The sequence below is a fragment of the Mesoplodon densirostris genome, chromosome 1, assembly GCF_025265405.1.
Source record: "Mesoplodon densirostris isolate mMesDen1 chromosome 1, mMesDen1 primary haplotype, whole genome shotgun sequence".
Classification (NCBI taxonomy): Eukaryota; Metazoa; Chordata; class Mammalia; order Artiodactyla; family Ziphiidae; genus Mesoplodon; species Mesoplodon densirostris.
The window spans coordinates 236,988,973-237,004,252 of record NC_082661.1 but is presented as its reverse complement, the minus strand read 5'-3'; the positions used below and the strand labels follow the sequence as shown (position 1 = coordinate 237,004,252).

Genomic DNA, 15,280 nt, shown 5'->3' with positions numbered 1-15,280 from the left:
TTGAAAGTTGCTAACAGAGTAAATCATAAAAGTTCTCATCACAAGGAAAAAATTTATAAATATGTGTGGTGATGGATGTTAACTAAATTTATTCTCGTAATCAGTTCACAATACAAACATATATCAAATTACCATGTTGTACATCTAAAAACTAATACAATAATATATAGTCAATTATATCTCAATAATAAATAAATTAAAAAATCATATTATCAAATTACATTTTTTTTTTTTTTGTGGTATGTGGGCCTCTCACTGTTGTGGCCCCTCCCATTGCAGAGCACAGGCTCCGGATGTGCAGGCTCAACGGCCATGGCTCATGGGCCCAGCCACTTCACGGCATATAGGGATCTTCCCAGACCGGGGCACGAACCTGTGTCCCCTGTAATGGCAGGCGGACTCTCAACCACTGCACCACCAGGGAAGCCCCAAAATTACAATAGTTTTTAAAGTTTAATACTGGAAAAGAAATAGATACTCAGTCCAGACCAGAGTACAGAAAACTATGGAAACATATGTGGAAATATAGGGGGAAAAAAAACCATATAGAAGAAGGCCAGAGACTCAATAATTACATTCTGAAGGTCAAGTATTGAGAGTATGGTGACACACTGTAGTATAGTTATTTGACCAAAAGAAGCCCAGCTGTCTGGCTCCTAAGAATCTTCAGCAGATGGCATTCCATACTTAAATTATTTTATCTTCAGACTTACATTAAGCAAGCTCTTTCTTTTGATGTATCAAACTGAATGCCAATTACCAGGTTATAGTGAAAAACTGTAACTGTCACAGGAACTGAATTCTTAAGGCTTTGTGTCCAGTTTGCCTTCTCCGCTCAGGCACACTATGGAGAAAGCCAAATCAGTCTGGGAAAGTTTACAGAGAAACGTTGATTTTTAAAGAAGGGAATGAGATAATGTTAATGTTTAATGGTACCAGATTAAAATAACCGGAGGGATCTTCTCCATAATAAAGATGGTCTCGCCAGTAGAACAGAACTGTGAAGGCCTGCTGACGCACACTGCTCTGCATTACTCTGCTGTTCACTGGGAGGGAAATACCTGAAGGCTGTTCCCACTTCTCCTTTACAGCCTGGGCCTGAATTTGTGTGCCTAACATTTACCTCTCTTTTGCCTACCTTTTCTGGACTTGTCATCAACCCTCTGGGTTAGAACTTTTTTTTTTTTTTTTTTTTTTTTTTTTTTTTGCAATACGCGGGCCTCTCACTGTTGTGGCCTCTCCCACTGCGGAGCACAGGCTCCGGACGTGCAGGCTCAGTGGCCATGGCTCACGGGCCCAGCCGCTCCACGGCATGTGGATCTTCCCGGACCGGGGCACAAACCCGTGTCCCCTACATCGGCAGGCGGGCTCTCAACCACTGCGCCACCAGGGAAGCCCTGGGTTAGAACATTTTAAAAGATACATTTCAGATACAATCAAGTGTGTAAGCCATAGACTCCCACTGTCTCATGTCTCATTAAGGTGACTTTGCATATTTCTTCTCTGAAACAGAAATTCTAAGAGTAAACTCCATGCATTGATGACATGATGACCACAGGGAGCGCAGACCTTCAGAAGAGAACTTGGGAGAATCTAGAGTAGTCAGGGAACTTGAGCTGAACCTCACAGGAGGGCTCAGATTTGGATAAGCAAGCGGGGGAAGAACGATAGTGATTCAGGAGAAGTGAAGAATATAAATGAAGATGTGGAGAGGGAGATTAGTAAGCATTTGTAACAAGAAATGAAAATGGAAGTTAGGGCTGAGTCACTAAGATATATACCAGAGGGATCCGATGCAGGATTATTTACAAAGGAGGGAACTGAAAAGCAGTTTGATTTTTCTACTGAACTTTACCCACTTTGTCAGAAGTATAAAGGTTTCTAAATTGGAGATAAAAGGGTTGATAATTTGGAGAGAACTGCTGTGGGTTTGTGGGTTACCCCCAGGTGGGGTGCCTGCACTTCACCAGTCAGAGAACTGAGTATTAACTCCTGCAGTTCGGGGCTAACAGACTCAAGTTTGTCTCTCACCTGAAAAATCTAGAGCAGGAATGATGGACGGTGGAAGAAAGAAGGGGTTTCTAGGATGAAGACAAACTCTTCCTGGAGTTTGTGGGGCCCGTGGTCCTCTGTGGAGGAGACAGCTGGTGTGGAGCTGTTTTAGGTCCTGCCCACTAAGGCCGGAGGGAGAGGTCTGAGCGTTGTTAGCTTTTCAGGAGGCAAGGAAGCAGTAAGTGAACAGTCTGAAGAGGGATATGGTTACGTCTGTTAAGGTAGCCTCAGATTAGAAGATGGAAGGTTCCTCAAAAAAACCACAAAAGCACTGGTGATAGAAGGTGGTTTCTAAACAACTGCCCAGGCGGAAGAGCACTGATGCTACATCACTGTGATGCTGCCTGTCCAGTGAGAATGTTCCCACTCCTCTCCCATCCCCTCCTTTCCCCCCAGGTACACCGAGATAGTTCGTAAACTCATATCAGCAATATGAGGAGGAGGAGGAAGAGAGCTAGGTGAGGAGAGAGAGAAGCAGCCAACGACTTCTGACCTACAGCATGTGCTCCACCTGACTTTTTTTTTTTTGCCTTAAATTATACCTATTTATTTTTAATTTTATTGGGGTAGAGTTGCTTTACAATCATGTGTTACTTTCAGGTGTACAGCATAGTGATTCAGTCGTACATACATATATTCATTCTTTTTCAGATTCTTTTCCCCACCTGAACTTTAACTCAAGTTTACACTTTGATTCTTCTAAAGACACTTATATTCTAGTTATTAAATTGAGACTGTTTTGTGACTTAAAGTCACAGAAAGAACTTTAATTGGTTGCTAGTGATTGTGGAGGTGGTAGGAGCTTCCTGAATTTTCACGTAGGGGCAGGAGAAGAACAGGTGGCCATACAAAATAAATCAAAATAGGAAAAAAGAAATTTCACATCATCCTATACTGTGAATATAGGCTACAAACTAGTGTGAAGTTTGGTTTATGTTTAAGAATTCTCAAAGGAAATTTTTACCCCTCTGTTCAGCACCAGGTTTCAAGTCATAAAATTTCACTGGGGAGGCAGGGGTTTATTTCTAGCTCCCTCTTACACTGAAAGTTCTGTGGATCTAAATTTATTGGTGTAAGTCCTGCAAGACTCTCCCTCTCCAACCTGCTCCCATCCCCAAGGGCCCTGGTCTTGTCCTCTGCCCCCAGAGTTCCACAAAGTCATTAAAAGAAAAGTTCAAGGACACTAGGGTTTAGTAAATACACTGAAGGCCAAAGCTAAATTCAGTATGCTGCATATGCTCTGGGTTCCTGACATCACTTAATTTTTTAACTTCTTTACTGTCAATTTTTAAAATGTATTTAAGAGGTTATATTTTTATTTTTTTACAGCACTTGCTTTCAGGGGGAGGATTGGTCATTGTATTTAGTATCAGAAAACAGTTGTTCCCTTTAGTAATTCTTTCAGTGATAGTTTGTAAGAAGTAAATTATCTATCTGTCTTGGTCTTATTTTATGCTTGTGATAGTTAATTTTATGTGTCAACTTGGTTAGGCTATGATACCTAATTTTTGGTCAAACACCAGTCTAGATATTGCTGTAAAGGTGTTTTTTAGATATGATTAACATGTAACTCAGTAGTATTTGGGCAAAGCAAATAATCTTCCATAATGTGAGTGGGCCTTGTCTGATCAGTTGAAGGTCTTAAGAGAAAAGACTGATGTCCTCCCAGGAAGAAGTAATTCTACCTCTAGACTGCTTTCCAACTCAAGACTGTGACATCCTGTAGAAATTTCTAGCCTTCCAGCCAGCCCTACAAATTCCAGACTGGCTGACCCCCACATGAGCCAATTCCTCAAAATAAATCTCTCTCTTTCCCTGTCTTTCCCGCTCTCTTTCCTTATCTCTCTCCCCCTCTTTCCCTGTCTATCTTCTCTCCCCCCATCTCTGTCTCTGTCTCTATCTCTATCTATTTCAACTATTCGCTTTTACTTCTCTGGAGAACCCTGACTGATCCAACGTTCCTCCTGTAAAATAGCTTACCTGGGGCCTCCCTGGTGGCTCAGTGGTTAAGAATCTGCCTGCCAGTGCAGGTGACACAGGTTCAAGCCCTGGTCCGGGAAGATCCCACATGCCACGGAGCAACTAAGCCCGTGCGCCACAACTACAGAGCTCGCGCACCTAGAGGCCGTGCTCTGCAACAAAAGAAGACACCACAATGAGAAGCTCACACACTGCAACGAACAGTAGCCCCCGCTCACTGCAACTAGAGAAAGCCCATGTCCAGCAACAAAGACCCAGTGCGGCCAAAAATAAATAAATACATTAAAAAATATAGCTTATCTGAGTAGAAAATGCTAGGTAGGCAGTTGTTTTCTTCTGTAACTTTCACAATATTACTTCATTAACTTCTGACCTCTATTGTTGCCATTGAGAAGTCTGTTGTCAAAGAATTGTTCCTCTATAGGTTCTCAGTTTTTCTTCTCGTTGCTGCTATAAGATTTTATCTTTGTCTCTCTTTATTCCGAAACGTCACTGATGTATCTAATTATCAGCTTCTCATTTTCCTGTATATGAGAATGCATTCCCCTCAGAAGTACCACCATCAGCGGCCCTGGTCTTGCAGTCCCCCTTGGGTGGTAAGCACCACCCTCACTGTGCTTTCTCAAAGGTGATCTGAGGGTAGATTTCTAGGTTTTGAACATGAACAATTTACTGTTAGATAAATATTGCCAGAGTGCCTTTTGGACAGTGTACATCCATACCACATCCTTTATTAACCCTGCATAATATCACTTACAAGTTTTAGCAAACAGTAGAGGTGAAAACAAGAGGTAGTTGTTTTTATTTTGCATTTGTTATTTTTAATGAGTTTGAGGATTATCATATTTATTCATACTTTATTCTTTCTTATCTGAGCTATCTGCCCTTATCCACTTCTACCCTAACTTTTGGTTTACCTGTATTTTTTCATCTTAGTTACAGAACTCTTCAGTTATTATGTATACTAAATTGTTGTTTATATATTTTCAAAATGTTGTCTTTTGATTTTATTTATAAACCATGGAGTAAACTAATGAATAAGTGAATTAATAAGAAGGATAAAAACCATTAAAGTACAATGTGGTAAATGTATGATAGGCACATGTACTCAGGCCACTGTGGGATCCTGGAAGAGTGGTCTCTGAAAGAGAGTGGAAGGTAAGAGAAGGTCATCTGTGCCAGGTGAAAGTTGAGCTGTGCTTTAAAACATGAGTAGAAATCATTGTCAGAGAAGATGAAGAAGTTATTCCAGGAAGGGGATGCAGCAATCCAAAGGGAAGAGCAAGATCTATTCTGGAAATTAGAAAGAGTTGACTGTGCCAAGAGCAAAATGTCCTGTATGGAGAGAATGGTGAGATGGGGCCACAGAGATGCAAAAGTGCTAATTGAGTGGCTTGGTTATTACGATAAAGCATTTGAACTTCCCCTGAAAACTGGGGGAAGGACTGATAGGCCGAGATTTGGATTTTAGGAAGACTATCCTAATATAAGTATGAAAAATGGTTTTGCAGGAGTCAGTCTGAAGGCAGGAAGACCAGCTTATGGTCTAGTTGAGGCAGGCATTAATCTTTTCATTGTCATAATCATCAAGAGTGGAAAATAAAACTCTTTAAAAAGTCTCAGTAATTAAAATTGAGTTAACTCTAGAAGACTCTGTACTCAGGGAGTGGGGGGTAACTGGGGTAGAGAGACTTTTCATTTTCTTCTGTAGACAGACACTTTTGCATTATTTGAGTTTTATTTTTTAATCAAGCCAAGACTTTAATAAGAAAGAATTTTGAAGCTAATGAATAACGGAGGGGAAAGACCTGACTTAGAAATTAGTGTGATGAGTATTGAGTGCTTTGGTGGACCAGCAAATCAGGGTGAACCCCAATTTTAACACAGCTGCTAAAAGTGGGTGTGATAATACTTGGTTACATTAGTATTTTATAAGTATTCCAGTAAAGAATGTTTATACTCTTCTTCGCTATAGTCAGATTGTTATGTGGAACCATGTGTTCCTGGATCAACTTGGAGAATGTTCAGGAGAAAGGAACTGCAGGAGAAATGACATAAAATCATGTCAGATAAGAAAATAGGGATGCTGTGCCTGGAGCAGGTCTGATGAGATATTTGGCTTTGGTTATTGATGATGTGTTTGCCAAGAAGAAATAAGACAGATTCACTAAATTTCTAATGGAAATAGGAACAAGAAATTGGAGTTATAAGAGGACAGATTTAATATAAAAAAAGAAAGAAATCAAATGGGTGTCACCTTTTTTATGCCTAGAATACTGATAATTCTGATGTTTTTGCCAGCTTCTCATAAACTGGCAAAACTGCAGTAGTCCTTCATTTAACTAATACTTATGGCCAATTGTGTTGTGATAGATTTCATACAGTTCAGCCACATTTATTTGTATGTAAATTCATTTAAAAGTTTCTCTGTTTTTCTTTTTTGTTAACTACAACTAACATTTTCATTTCTTAATTTGGTTATCTATTTTCATGTTTTCACACTAACACACCAATGGGTGGTGTTGGCCATATTAAATGATTGGTTTTCTCAGCATTACTGGATCTCTCCCCAACTCATCCATTAAGACTTTCTCCTCTCACAAACACTCTGTGTATAAGCCTAACTTATCCCCATGGTTTTAACATTTTTGTTTTCCTACACACAGCCATTGATATTATACCCTCTCATCAATAAAAAAAAAATGGAGTTCCTTGAAAAAAAGTGCTGCACTCCATGGTCTTGTTCAGGGCAAATGGCAAATACCCCAGAAGATAAAACTTTAGTTTCGTCTATAGATTTAGGGTCCTGGTGCCTGGGTAGATTGTGTTCACCCAACAACCCTGTATTAGCTTAGACTACATTGGATTACGGGGTATACTCTGCTAGTCCATCATCCTGGGCTGCTGATATGGTAGGAAGGCCTAACAAAAGCAACAGTTTTTGTTTTTCTGGTGAATTGATATACTTCCAAGATGTCTAATATATAAGCTCTAGGAAATATTGCTTACTTGACAGAATTTGGACCATCATTTTGCAAATATGCTCAAGTTCTTTGATCGGAAAGTAGATGTATCAAGGTTCTCCAGAGAAATGGAACCAACAGGAGATATATAAATATAAAGACATATAAAGATAATATAAAGAGACTTATTGTAAGGAATTAGTCCTGTGATTAACAGGCCCCAAGATCTGCAGGTGAGTTGGTAAACTCAAGATCCAGAGAACCAATGGTGTAGCTGAAGGTAGCCAGGTTGAAGGCTGGCAGTCTCAAGACTCAGGAGGAGCCAAGATGTTTCAGTTCAATTCCAAAGGAAGGGAAAAAAACAATGTCCCAAGTCTAAGACAGTCCGGCAGGAGGACTCTCTCTTACTTGGAGGAGGACCAGCCCTTTTGTTCTAGTCAGGCCTTCAACTGATTGGATGAGGCCCACCCACAGCAGGGAGGCCAATATGCTTGACTCAGTCTACCCATTTAGGTTAATCTCACCCAAAAACACCCTCACAGAAACATGCAGCATAATGTTTCACTGAATATTTGGGCACACCATGGTCCAGTCAAGTGGACACATAAAATTAACCATCACAGTAGCATTAACAGATCAGGTGTTACTATTGCTCATCAGTATTTATTGCATGTTATCTGGTTTTTAATTCTCTCCTACCCCTACCCAGGGATTATTTACTTAACATCAACTCTTAGTCATTTGGAATCCACCACACTTTTGCTGATGGTCTGTGCTCGAGATGGTGGTGGGCTCACATCTGTCACTAATGCTGAAGTCACCATACACATTCTTCAGACAACTCTGGCACCCACTGAATTTGAAAGGCCTAAGTATGCTTTCTCAGTTTATGAAGATGTGCCTGAAGACAGTCCTGTGGGAACAGTGAAAGCAAAAGAGTCCTTGAGTAAGTACTTACTTCTTATGATGCATTGAAATCCATTACTGGAACATTTTCTATATTTTCTTAGGTTGTACAGTCTTGAATAAATCTTTCCTTTTCTCCGTGCAAGAATTGAGACCATACAATATATGGCTTGCTCTTTGTTCTTTCAACATTATTTTTATCCTACTTATGTTTTCTAATCACAAAAGTAATAGGTACTTTTAACCCATTCTTCAAAGCGCGCGTGCACACACACACACACACACACACACACTTCCAATTTTTTTTTTTTTTTTTTTTTTTTTTTTTGTGGTACGCGGACCTCTCACTGTTGTGGCCTCTCCCGTTGCGGAGCACAGGCTCCGGATGCGCAGGCTCAGCGGCCACGGCTCACAGGCCCAGCCGCTCTGCGGCATGTGGAATCTTTCCAGACCGGAGCACGAACCCGTGTCCCCTGCATCGGCAGGTGGACTCTCAACCACTGCGCCACCAGGGAAGCTGCAAAAATTTTTTAATGAAAATACGTCCAACTATCTTTGTTGTTCTACAATGACCATTTTTCCCCACTTTGTATATTGTGGACAGTTTTCCAAGTAACTGGACATCATTCCGTCTCATTAAAATAAAAAGTTGCATAGTATTTATTTAAACATTTCCCTTTTGCTATCAATTTGAATGATTTACAATCATTTTTGCTAGTCCAAGCAATACTCAAGCAAATATCCTTATACGACTTGTACAGATTTCTCTGCAAGAAAAATTCTTAGAAGTGAATTACTTGTCCAAAGATTTTGTCATGCTCTGTAACCCTAACCCATCTTCTCTCCTTCCCTTAAATTTTAGGGAGGGTATTTGCCTTTTATCGGTAGATATCATAGAGAAACACAAGTGTAAACTTGACTTTGCTTCCTCAAATATATAAAACAGACTGTAAAACAGGCATCCACATTATTTTCTGAATACCTTTCCCTTTTACTTAATACAAAAAGAGGGAAGGAAGATGGTGAAACCCGAGGCTTGTGCCTTGTCCATTGGACATTACTTTTGTCCACTAATACATCTGAAACCATGTGTCCACTTATCAACAGGTTTTGGAGAGCCGAGGAAGATGTGAGACATTGCATCGTATTCTCTGTGGATGTGATATACATTAATGCTTTCAGTTCTCAGTGTTTCCAGTAGGTACATTCTTTTGGCATAAAGTAATTGCTTTCTCTTTTCATTTTGTTCTTTCTTTTTTTTTTTTTTTCTTCCTTTTCAGATTCCTCAGAGCCAATTTTTTATAGGATCTCCTCTGGTGATCTGGACGGAAAGTTCTTTATTCACCCATGGCTGGGCACCATTCGAACCCAGAAGCCTCTGGATCACGAAACGCAGCCCGTGGTTGTGCTCACCATCCAGGCACAGCTCGGCAGCTCCCCCGCCTGCAGCAGCACAGAGGTCAACATAACTGTCATCGATGTCAATGACAACCACCCAGTGTTTCACAAAGCCTCCGATGTGGTTACGATATCCCAGAGCACAATGACTGGCACAGCCTTGTACCACGCCCATGCAACAGACAAAGACAGCGGGCCCAACGGGGTCATCCGCTATGCCATTGTCAGTCAGAGCCCGAGCATATTTTCTGTTGACTCAGGGCTGGGTGTGGTGTACCTCAACGAGAGCCTGGCAGGCGCTGGGCCCCGGGAGTGCACGCTGACCCTCATGGCCCAGGATCTCGGCGTTCCTCCTCAGGCATCCCTGTTAGTGCTGACTGTCATTATTGAAAAACAAGAACAAAACCCGTCTTTAACTTTTGAGCATTTGGTCTATCAAGCGGAAGTTAGTGAGTCCCTCTCACTGATGACCCCAGTCCTGAAAATCCAGGCCTGCCAGCTTGGCCCACAGCACACACCCCCGCAGCTCCTGTACTCGCTGGAGTCCGGCACAGACTCGGCTGCGTTTGGCATCCATCCTTACACGGGTTGGATTTATTTGCGGCGACAGCTCGACTATGAATCCACACAAACATATAATTTTAGAGTGTTTGCCTGGATCCCAGAGGACAGAATGTCACAAAACGTGAGCACTTCAGTAATTGTTCATGTCCTGGATGAGAATGACAATTCCCCTACCTTCTTGCATGATGTCTTGTTTCTGAAAGTCAAGGAGAGTCCTGTTCCCCAAGGGGTAATAGGCAAAATTACAGCAATTGACAGAGACTCAGGAAAGAATGGACAGCTGTCATATTTCCTTTTGTCTGATGGAAAATTCTTCAAGATGAATCCTAATACAGGTAGCATTTTGTAGCTTGCACTTATTCCTTTAAAATTGGAATTGACAAAACTCAATTTTTTTAGCAAACATATAGTTAAAATTACAGTTTTTAGTAAATATCTTACTTGATTATAGTCTTGTGATTTTTAAAGTGAAGTCAAAATTGAACAGAATTTTCCCTTAAATGATTCATATTTCTCTTGCCTCACACCCACATACTGTCTGTATATGGGTTTTATTTTGAATTAGAGGTACACTCAGAAGTGGACTAGATAAATTCTTGTGTAAGTCTAATTCCACCCTCCTGCCCAACCACTCTTTTTCATTTGTAGATGTCTTTAAAATTTTTCAAATAATATTTTATAAAATATAAATGTCATCGGTGAAAATCTAGAGAATAATCCACTTTTTAAGATTTTAAGTTAAGATTTCAAAGTCACTCTTTCGATATATTTCTCCATTCTCATTTTGATGAGGGAAACATAGGGAAAGGGTAAATATTTACACTGAGTTTTTTTTCATGTCTTAATTAGTTAAGTTAAATATACAAATGTTATTATATTGTATACATTTACAAGGTCTTTAATTCCTGCAACTACCTACAAATGAACTATGTTTATACTGCAACCATGTAGTTGGAGAAACTGAAACTCGAGTAGCTCAAGTAACATGCCCAAGGTCACGGAGCTAGAAAGAAGTGAGAAGGTCACCACTTTGTACAATTCCAGGAGGCACCATTCATGTTGTGACCTTTGTACGTGGTGCCCCTTACTCTATAGTGGGACAGAATTTGAATTCAATTCTAATTACCTTCAAAGTGCCTGTCGTGTGGATTAGGAAAAGGTGCCCCTTCCTCCAGCAGATGGAGCTTTACACCAGGGCACAAGGCCTGCCGAGATTGCAAGCTGGATCTCGGCTCCCATTCAGTCCTGAGCTGGGCCCCGCAGCAAGGCACAAACTGCACCGGCTGCACAGGATGATCCGGCTTGCTCTTTACTTCCACGTGTTAGATAGTTCTCTAGGTTTTCTACTGCACTAGGTAATTTATTTTTTTCGAAAGAAGTTGAAATATACATTCGGTTCCCCCATAATCTTCTCTCTCCCACAGTTAGTCCAGATTCAGAAGACCAGGTGTCCATTCCTAGAATTGCTGTACGGCTAGAAGCAAGAAGCTTCACCTTGGGACTCAGTTTCCTTACCTTGAAAAAAGGAGAGAATTGCCGCCATGCTCCGTGTCCCGCTCTGGGGAGGGGTGTGTGTGTGGGGGGGCGGGTGAAGAGTTAAAGTGTTATGAAGGGGCTTGGAAGGCTACATACTCGTAAGCTGTTCCTGTTCACTGGGGCTGGGGATAGTGGGGCAGCGCAGTGGTTGACGACATCCTCCAGTGCGTGGCACGCATGCGCAGCACGCAGCCACGCCCTCCACGTCCGGGGCTCTGAGCAGCCTCAGGTAGTGACCCGAAACCTCACTCCCACGGAACCCTATGTGGAACCCCCACGCTCAGCCCAGGCTGAGCCTCCTAGTCTTTCCGAACAGCTGCTACATATCAGTCAGAGTTGGTGCAGCAAATAAAAATCTGTTTGCCATTCAGGATTTAGGGTTTTCCTAGAAGAATTGCATTTTGGAACTTTAAAGATGCAGTTGTTGTCTTTGTCATTTTTGTTAGAATCACACTTACAGTAAATACTTTATAAATATAGTTGATATAGTAAGTGGATATGGTAAACACTGTATTATACCTTCACCAATTCATCAACTTATCCAAATATGAAATTTTTGTTGTTGTTCCTGATTTCACTTTTTGTCTTGTTCTACACACTGTCATTTGTTCTACACATTTCATTCGGAGGAAGAGGGCAAAAAGATCTTGGTAATGGCAATGTTAGGTAGTAGTTGCTTCTTGATTACTTTCTCACAAATAGATATTTTCATAAATAGTGAGGATATTAACGCCTGTTGGAACTCTGCAGCGGGAGACGGGCTACCGGAGATGGCCCTTGGCAGTAGGTAGAGGCAGTTACGATTTTATGCCTGAGTCTGTGGATGAAACACGAGGCTAGTCACCTAGAAGACAGTTTTGAGCAAGAATATGTAAAATATGGCTTGTAAAGCATGAAGAGTTATTTGGGAAGTCACTGTCCTACTACACATATATTTTGCGAGATAAAAATAAATAACTCTATACGTAAAAGACAAACCATCACCTAGGAATGTATTTGATTTTCATGAAGGTACTTTGCCATCACTTTAAGTAATGATAACTCCCACATTCGTAATAACTTAAAGCTTACAGAGTCCTTTTAAATTTATTATTGTGTTAGTGTTTGATAGCTGTAGGAGGTAGGGTCAGAGAGGTCCTTCTGTGCCTGAGGTGAAGAAACTGGTGCCCAAACCAGACCTTGTGATGTCAGAGCTGAGGTGCTTTCTGTATATTCAGTATGAAGGGAGACATGCTGTAACTTTAAATCTTCTAAATTATTATTAAATTACCACAGAGTATTTTATCATTTGTTGTTATGAATTCATTCTTTAGTTCAAATGGTTGATGGTAGATAATTTGAAATACAAAGAATGACAAATTGAAGGTGGCAGAAGAAACTTCAGAAAATTCTTTCAACAGCAGAGCTAGATTACTAAAGCATGTGGTCTTGGAAGTTGTGCTTTTAGAGCTTTATATCTGATTTTCCTTTCTGGGAATTGGTCTGAGATTTAATTGGTTGTTCATAATGCCACAATTCTAGTACAAGCGTCAGCCTCTTTCATCCTGCTCTGTGTTCCTCAGGCGAACTTATCAGTTGGGTGGCCTTGGATCATGAGCAACGGGTGCACCATCAGGTGACGGTCTTGGTGACCGATCACGGCTCCCCTCCTCAAAACGCCACCGCGCTGGTGTATGTCTCGGTTAGTGACATCAATGATAACAGGCCGTATTTCCCACAGTGTCTCCCTGGGAAGGAATTACACATCAAGGTATGTGGAGCCAAGTAGCCGTGCAACGTTTGTAGTATTCTTAGTCACTTGTTTTGAGCACCATCTTGTGGTAAAAAGCATGAATTTATCCAGTCAGTCTTGTGTAGAAATTCATACATTTCTAGAGTTAGAATTGTCCACATGTCAAAAAAAAAAAAAAAAAAAAAAAAAAACCCACACAATTAAAACAAGAAAAGAAAATGCTTATGTGTGCTATTTGGGATCACACATTCAGTGGTTTTATGATAATGTAGTTCTCTCTTTTGTATGCAAACATCATGGTACTTCATTATCAGTATTGCTCAGATATGTCTTGTTTTTTTTTTCAGTAATTTGCATGCCTTTCTTTGTCTACAGCTCTTTGTGGGCAATTGAAACACATCTCTAAGATGGTTAGTTGAAGATAGGAGAACAATCTGTAGCTCTAAAGTGGAGGGACTTGCAGGCACATGAGGAAACTTCTCATTATATTTACGTGATCTTATCTTTTTCATTTCCATTTTTTTGTATGCTTTATAATGTACATAATAAGTTAGCATATTAATTCATGTACATAATTAATAAACGTATCTTGGAGGAACTCATACTTTTTTTAAATGAAAGGGTTATATGAATAAAACGTTGGGAAGCTATTGCTCTGAAACAATTGGACGTTCAAATTGAGATCAAGTATGCATATTGAAAACCTTGAAATAGGTATTGAGGAAGTTAATAACTTTAAACCCATGTTCCAAAATCATATTTAAAGAAAATTCTACCAATGCAGAACATTATGATACTATCCTTATGATTTTTATTAATGTATCATTTTATGTATCATGGCTTAATTAGGCAGTAAGACCCTAAACTTGGAGTTCAATTCCACATGTACATTTTAGTATTTCAGGAAAGTTTCTGTTAATTAATAAGGTATGTTTCCTGAAATAATGGCTTATGTTTATCTTTAGTGTATTTTGGATCTTTTAAAAGAAAGTGATGAATAAGAAACCAGAATTCTTAAAATGCATCAAAAATCTAAGATTTTTTTAGTCAATTTTATTTCCTTTTTTTCTCAAAATTAGATTAAATGCTGGAGATAATTTGTTCAAATTGAACAAAACATTTAAATTTGTAATGTGGATTGTTTTCATGGTTTTACACCCATATAACTTTTATATGGTAGACGTTTGCATTTTGTGTGGATTTAAATGTAGTTTAAAAAAATAATGCTTAGGAGTAATGTGTTCTGTAACTTAAAGATTCATTGATATTTCTTTTTTAAATTTCACTGACTAATTTGTAAGTCATTTGTCTTAATGACAGGTTCTGGAAGGTCAACCAGTAAATATGTTGGTTACAACTGTGTTTGCAAAGGATCTTGATGAAGGGAACAACGCAGAAGTTGTATATTCAGTATCTTCAGGTAAAAGTTACTATCCATAAAGGATTAAGAGCGTTTAGAATTTCCTCTTTTGTCCACCAGCCATCCGCCTCCTCCTGGGAAAATAGTTAACACTGAAAATAGCACCATATTGCAAACAAAATACATTTGTTATTTTCTAGAATCACCTTAAAAAAATTTAAAAGTTTAATGGGGGCTTCGGTCGGATCCCAGGGAGAGGACTGGGGTTGGCTGCGTGAACACAGCCTGAAGGGGGATAGTGCCCCACAGCTAGCCGGGAGGGAGTCCGGGGAAAAGTAAGGACCTGCCGAAGAGGCAAGAGACTTTCTTACTCTGTGTCTCCTGGTGCGCGAGGAGAGGGGATTAAGAGCGCCGCCTAAAGGAGCTCCAGAGACGGGCGCGAGTCGCAGCTATCAGCACGGACCCCAGAGATGGACATGAGACGCTAAGGCTGCTGCTGCCGCCACCAAGAAGCCTGTGTTCAAGCACAGGTCACTCTCCACACCTCCCTTCCGGGGAGCCTGTGCAGCCCGCCACTGCAAGATCCCATGATCCAGGGAAAACTTCCCTGGGAGAACACACGGTGCACCTCAGGCTGGTGCAACGTCCCGCAGGGTTCTGCCGCTGCAGGCTCGCCCCATATCCGTACCCCTCCCTCCCCCTCGGCCTGAGTGAGCCAGAGCCACCAAATAAGCTGCTTCTTTAACCCCATCCTGTCTGGGCGGGAACAGACGCCCTCAGGCGACCTAC

The 15,280-nt window shown here is 40.6% G+C and overlaps 1 protein-coding gene across 1 annotated transcript in view; it reads left to right on the top strand.

Annotated features, from left to right (window-relative positions):
* Positions 1–15,280, top strand: part of DCHS2 (dachsous cadherin-related 2) — a 288,245-nt gene that overhangs the window by 166,828 nt on the left and 106,137 nt on the right. The window contains exons 4-7 of the mRNA XM_060095313.1: positions 7,705–7,941; positions 9,182–10,198; positions 12,962–13,149; positions 14,452–14,551. Of these exons, the coding sequence (XP_059951296.1) occupies positions 7,705–7,941; positions 9,182–10,198; positions 12,962–13,149; positions 14,452–14,551 (1,542 nt within the window). The remainder of the gene's footprint in view (positions 1–7,704; positions 7,942–9,181; positions 10,199–12,961; positions 13,150–14,451; positions 14,552–15,280) is intronic.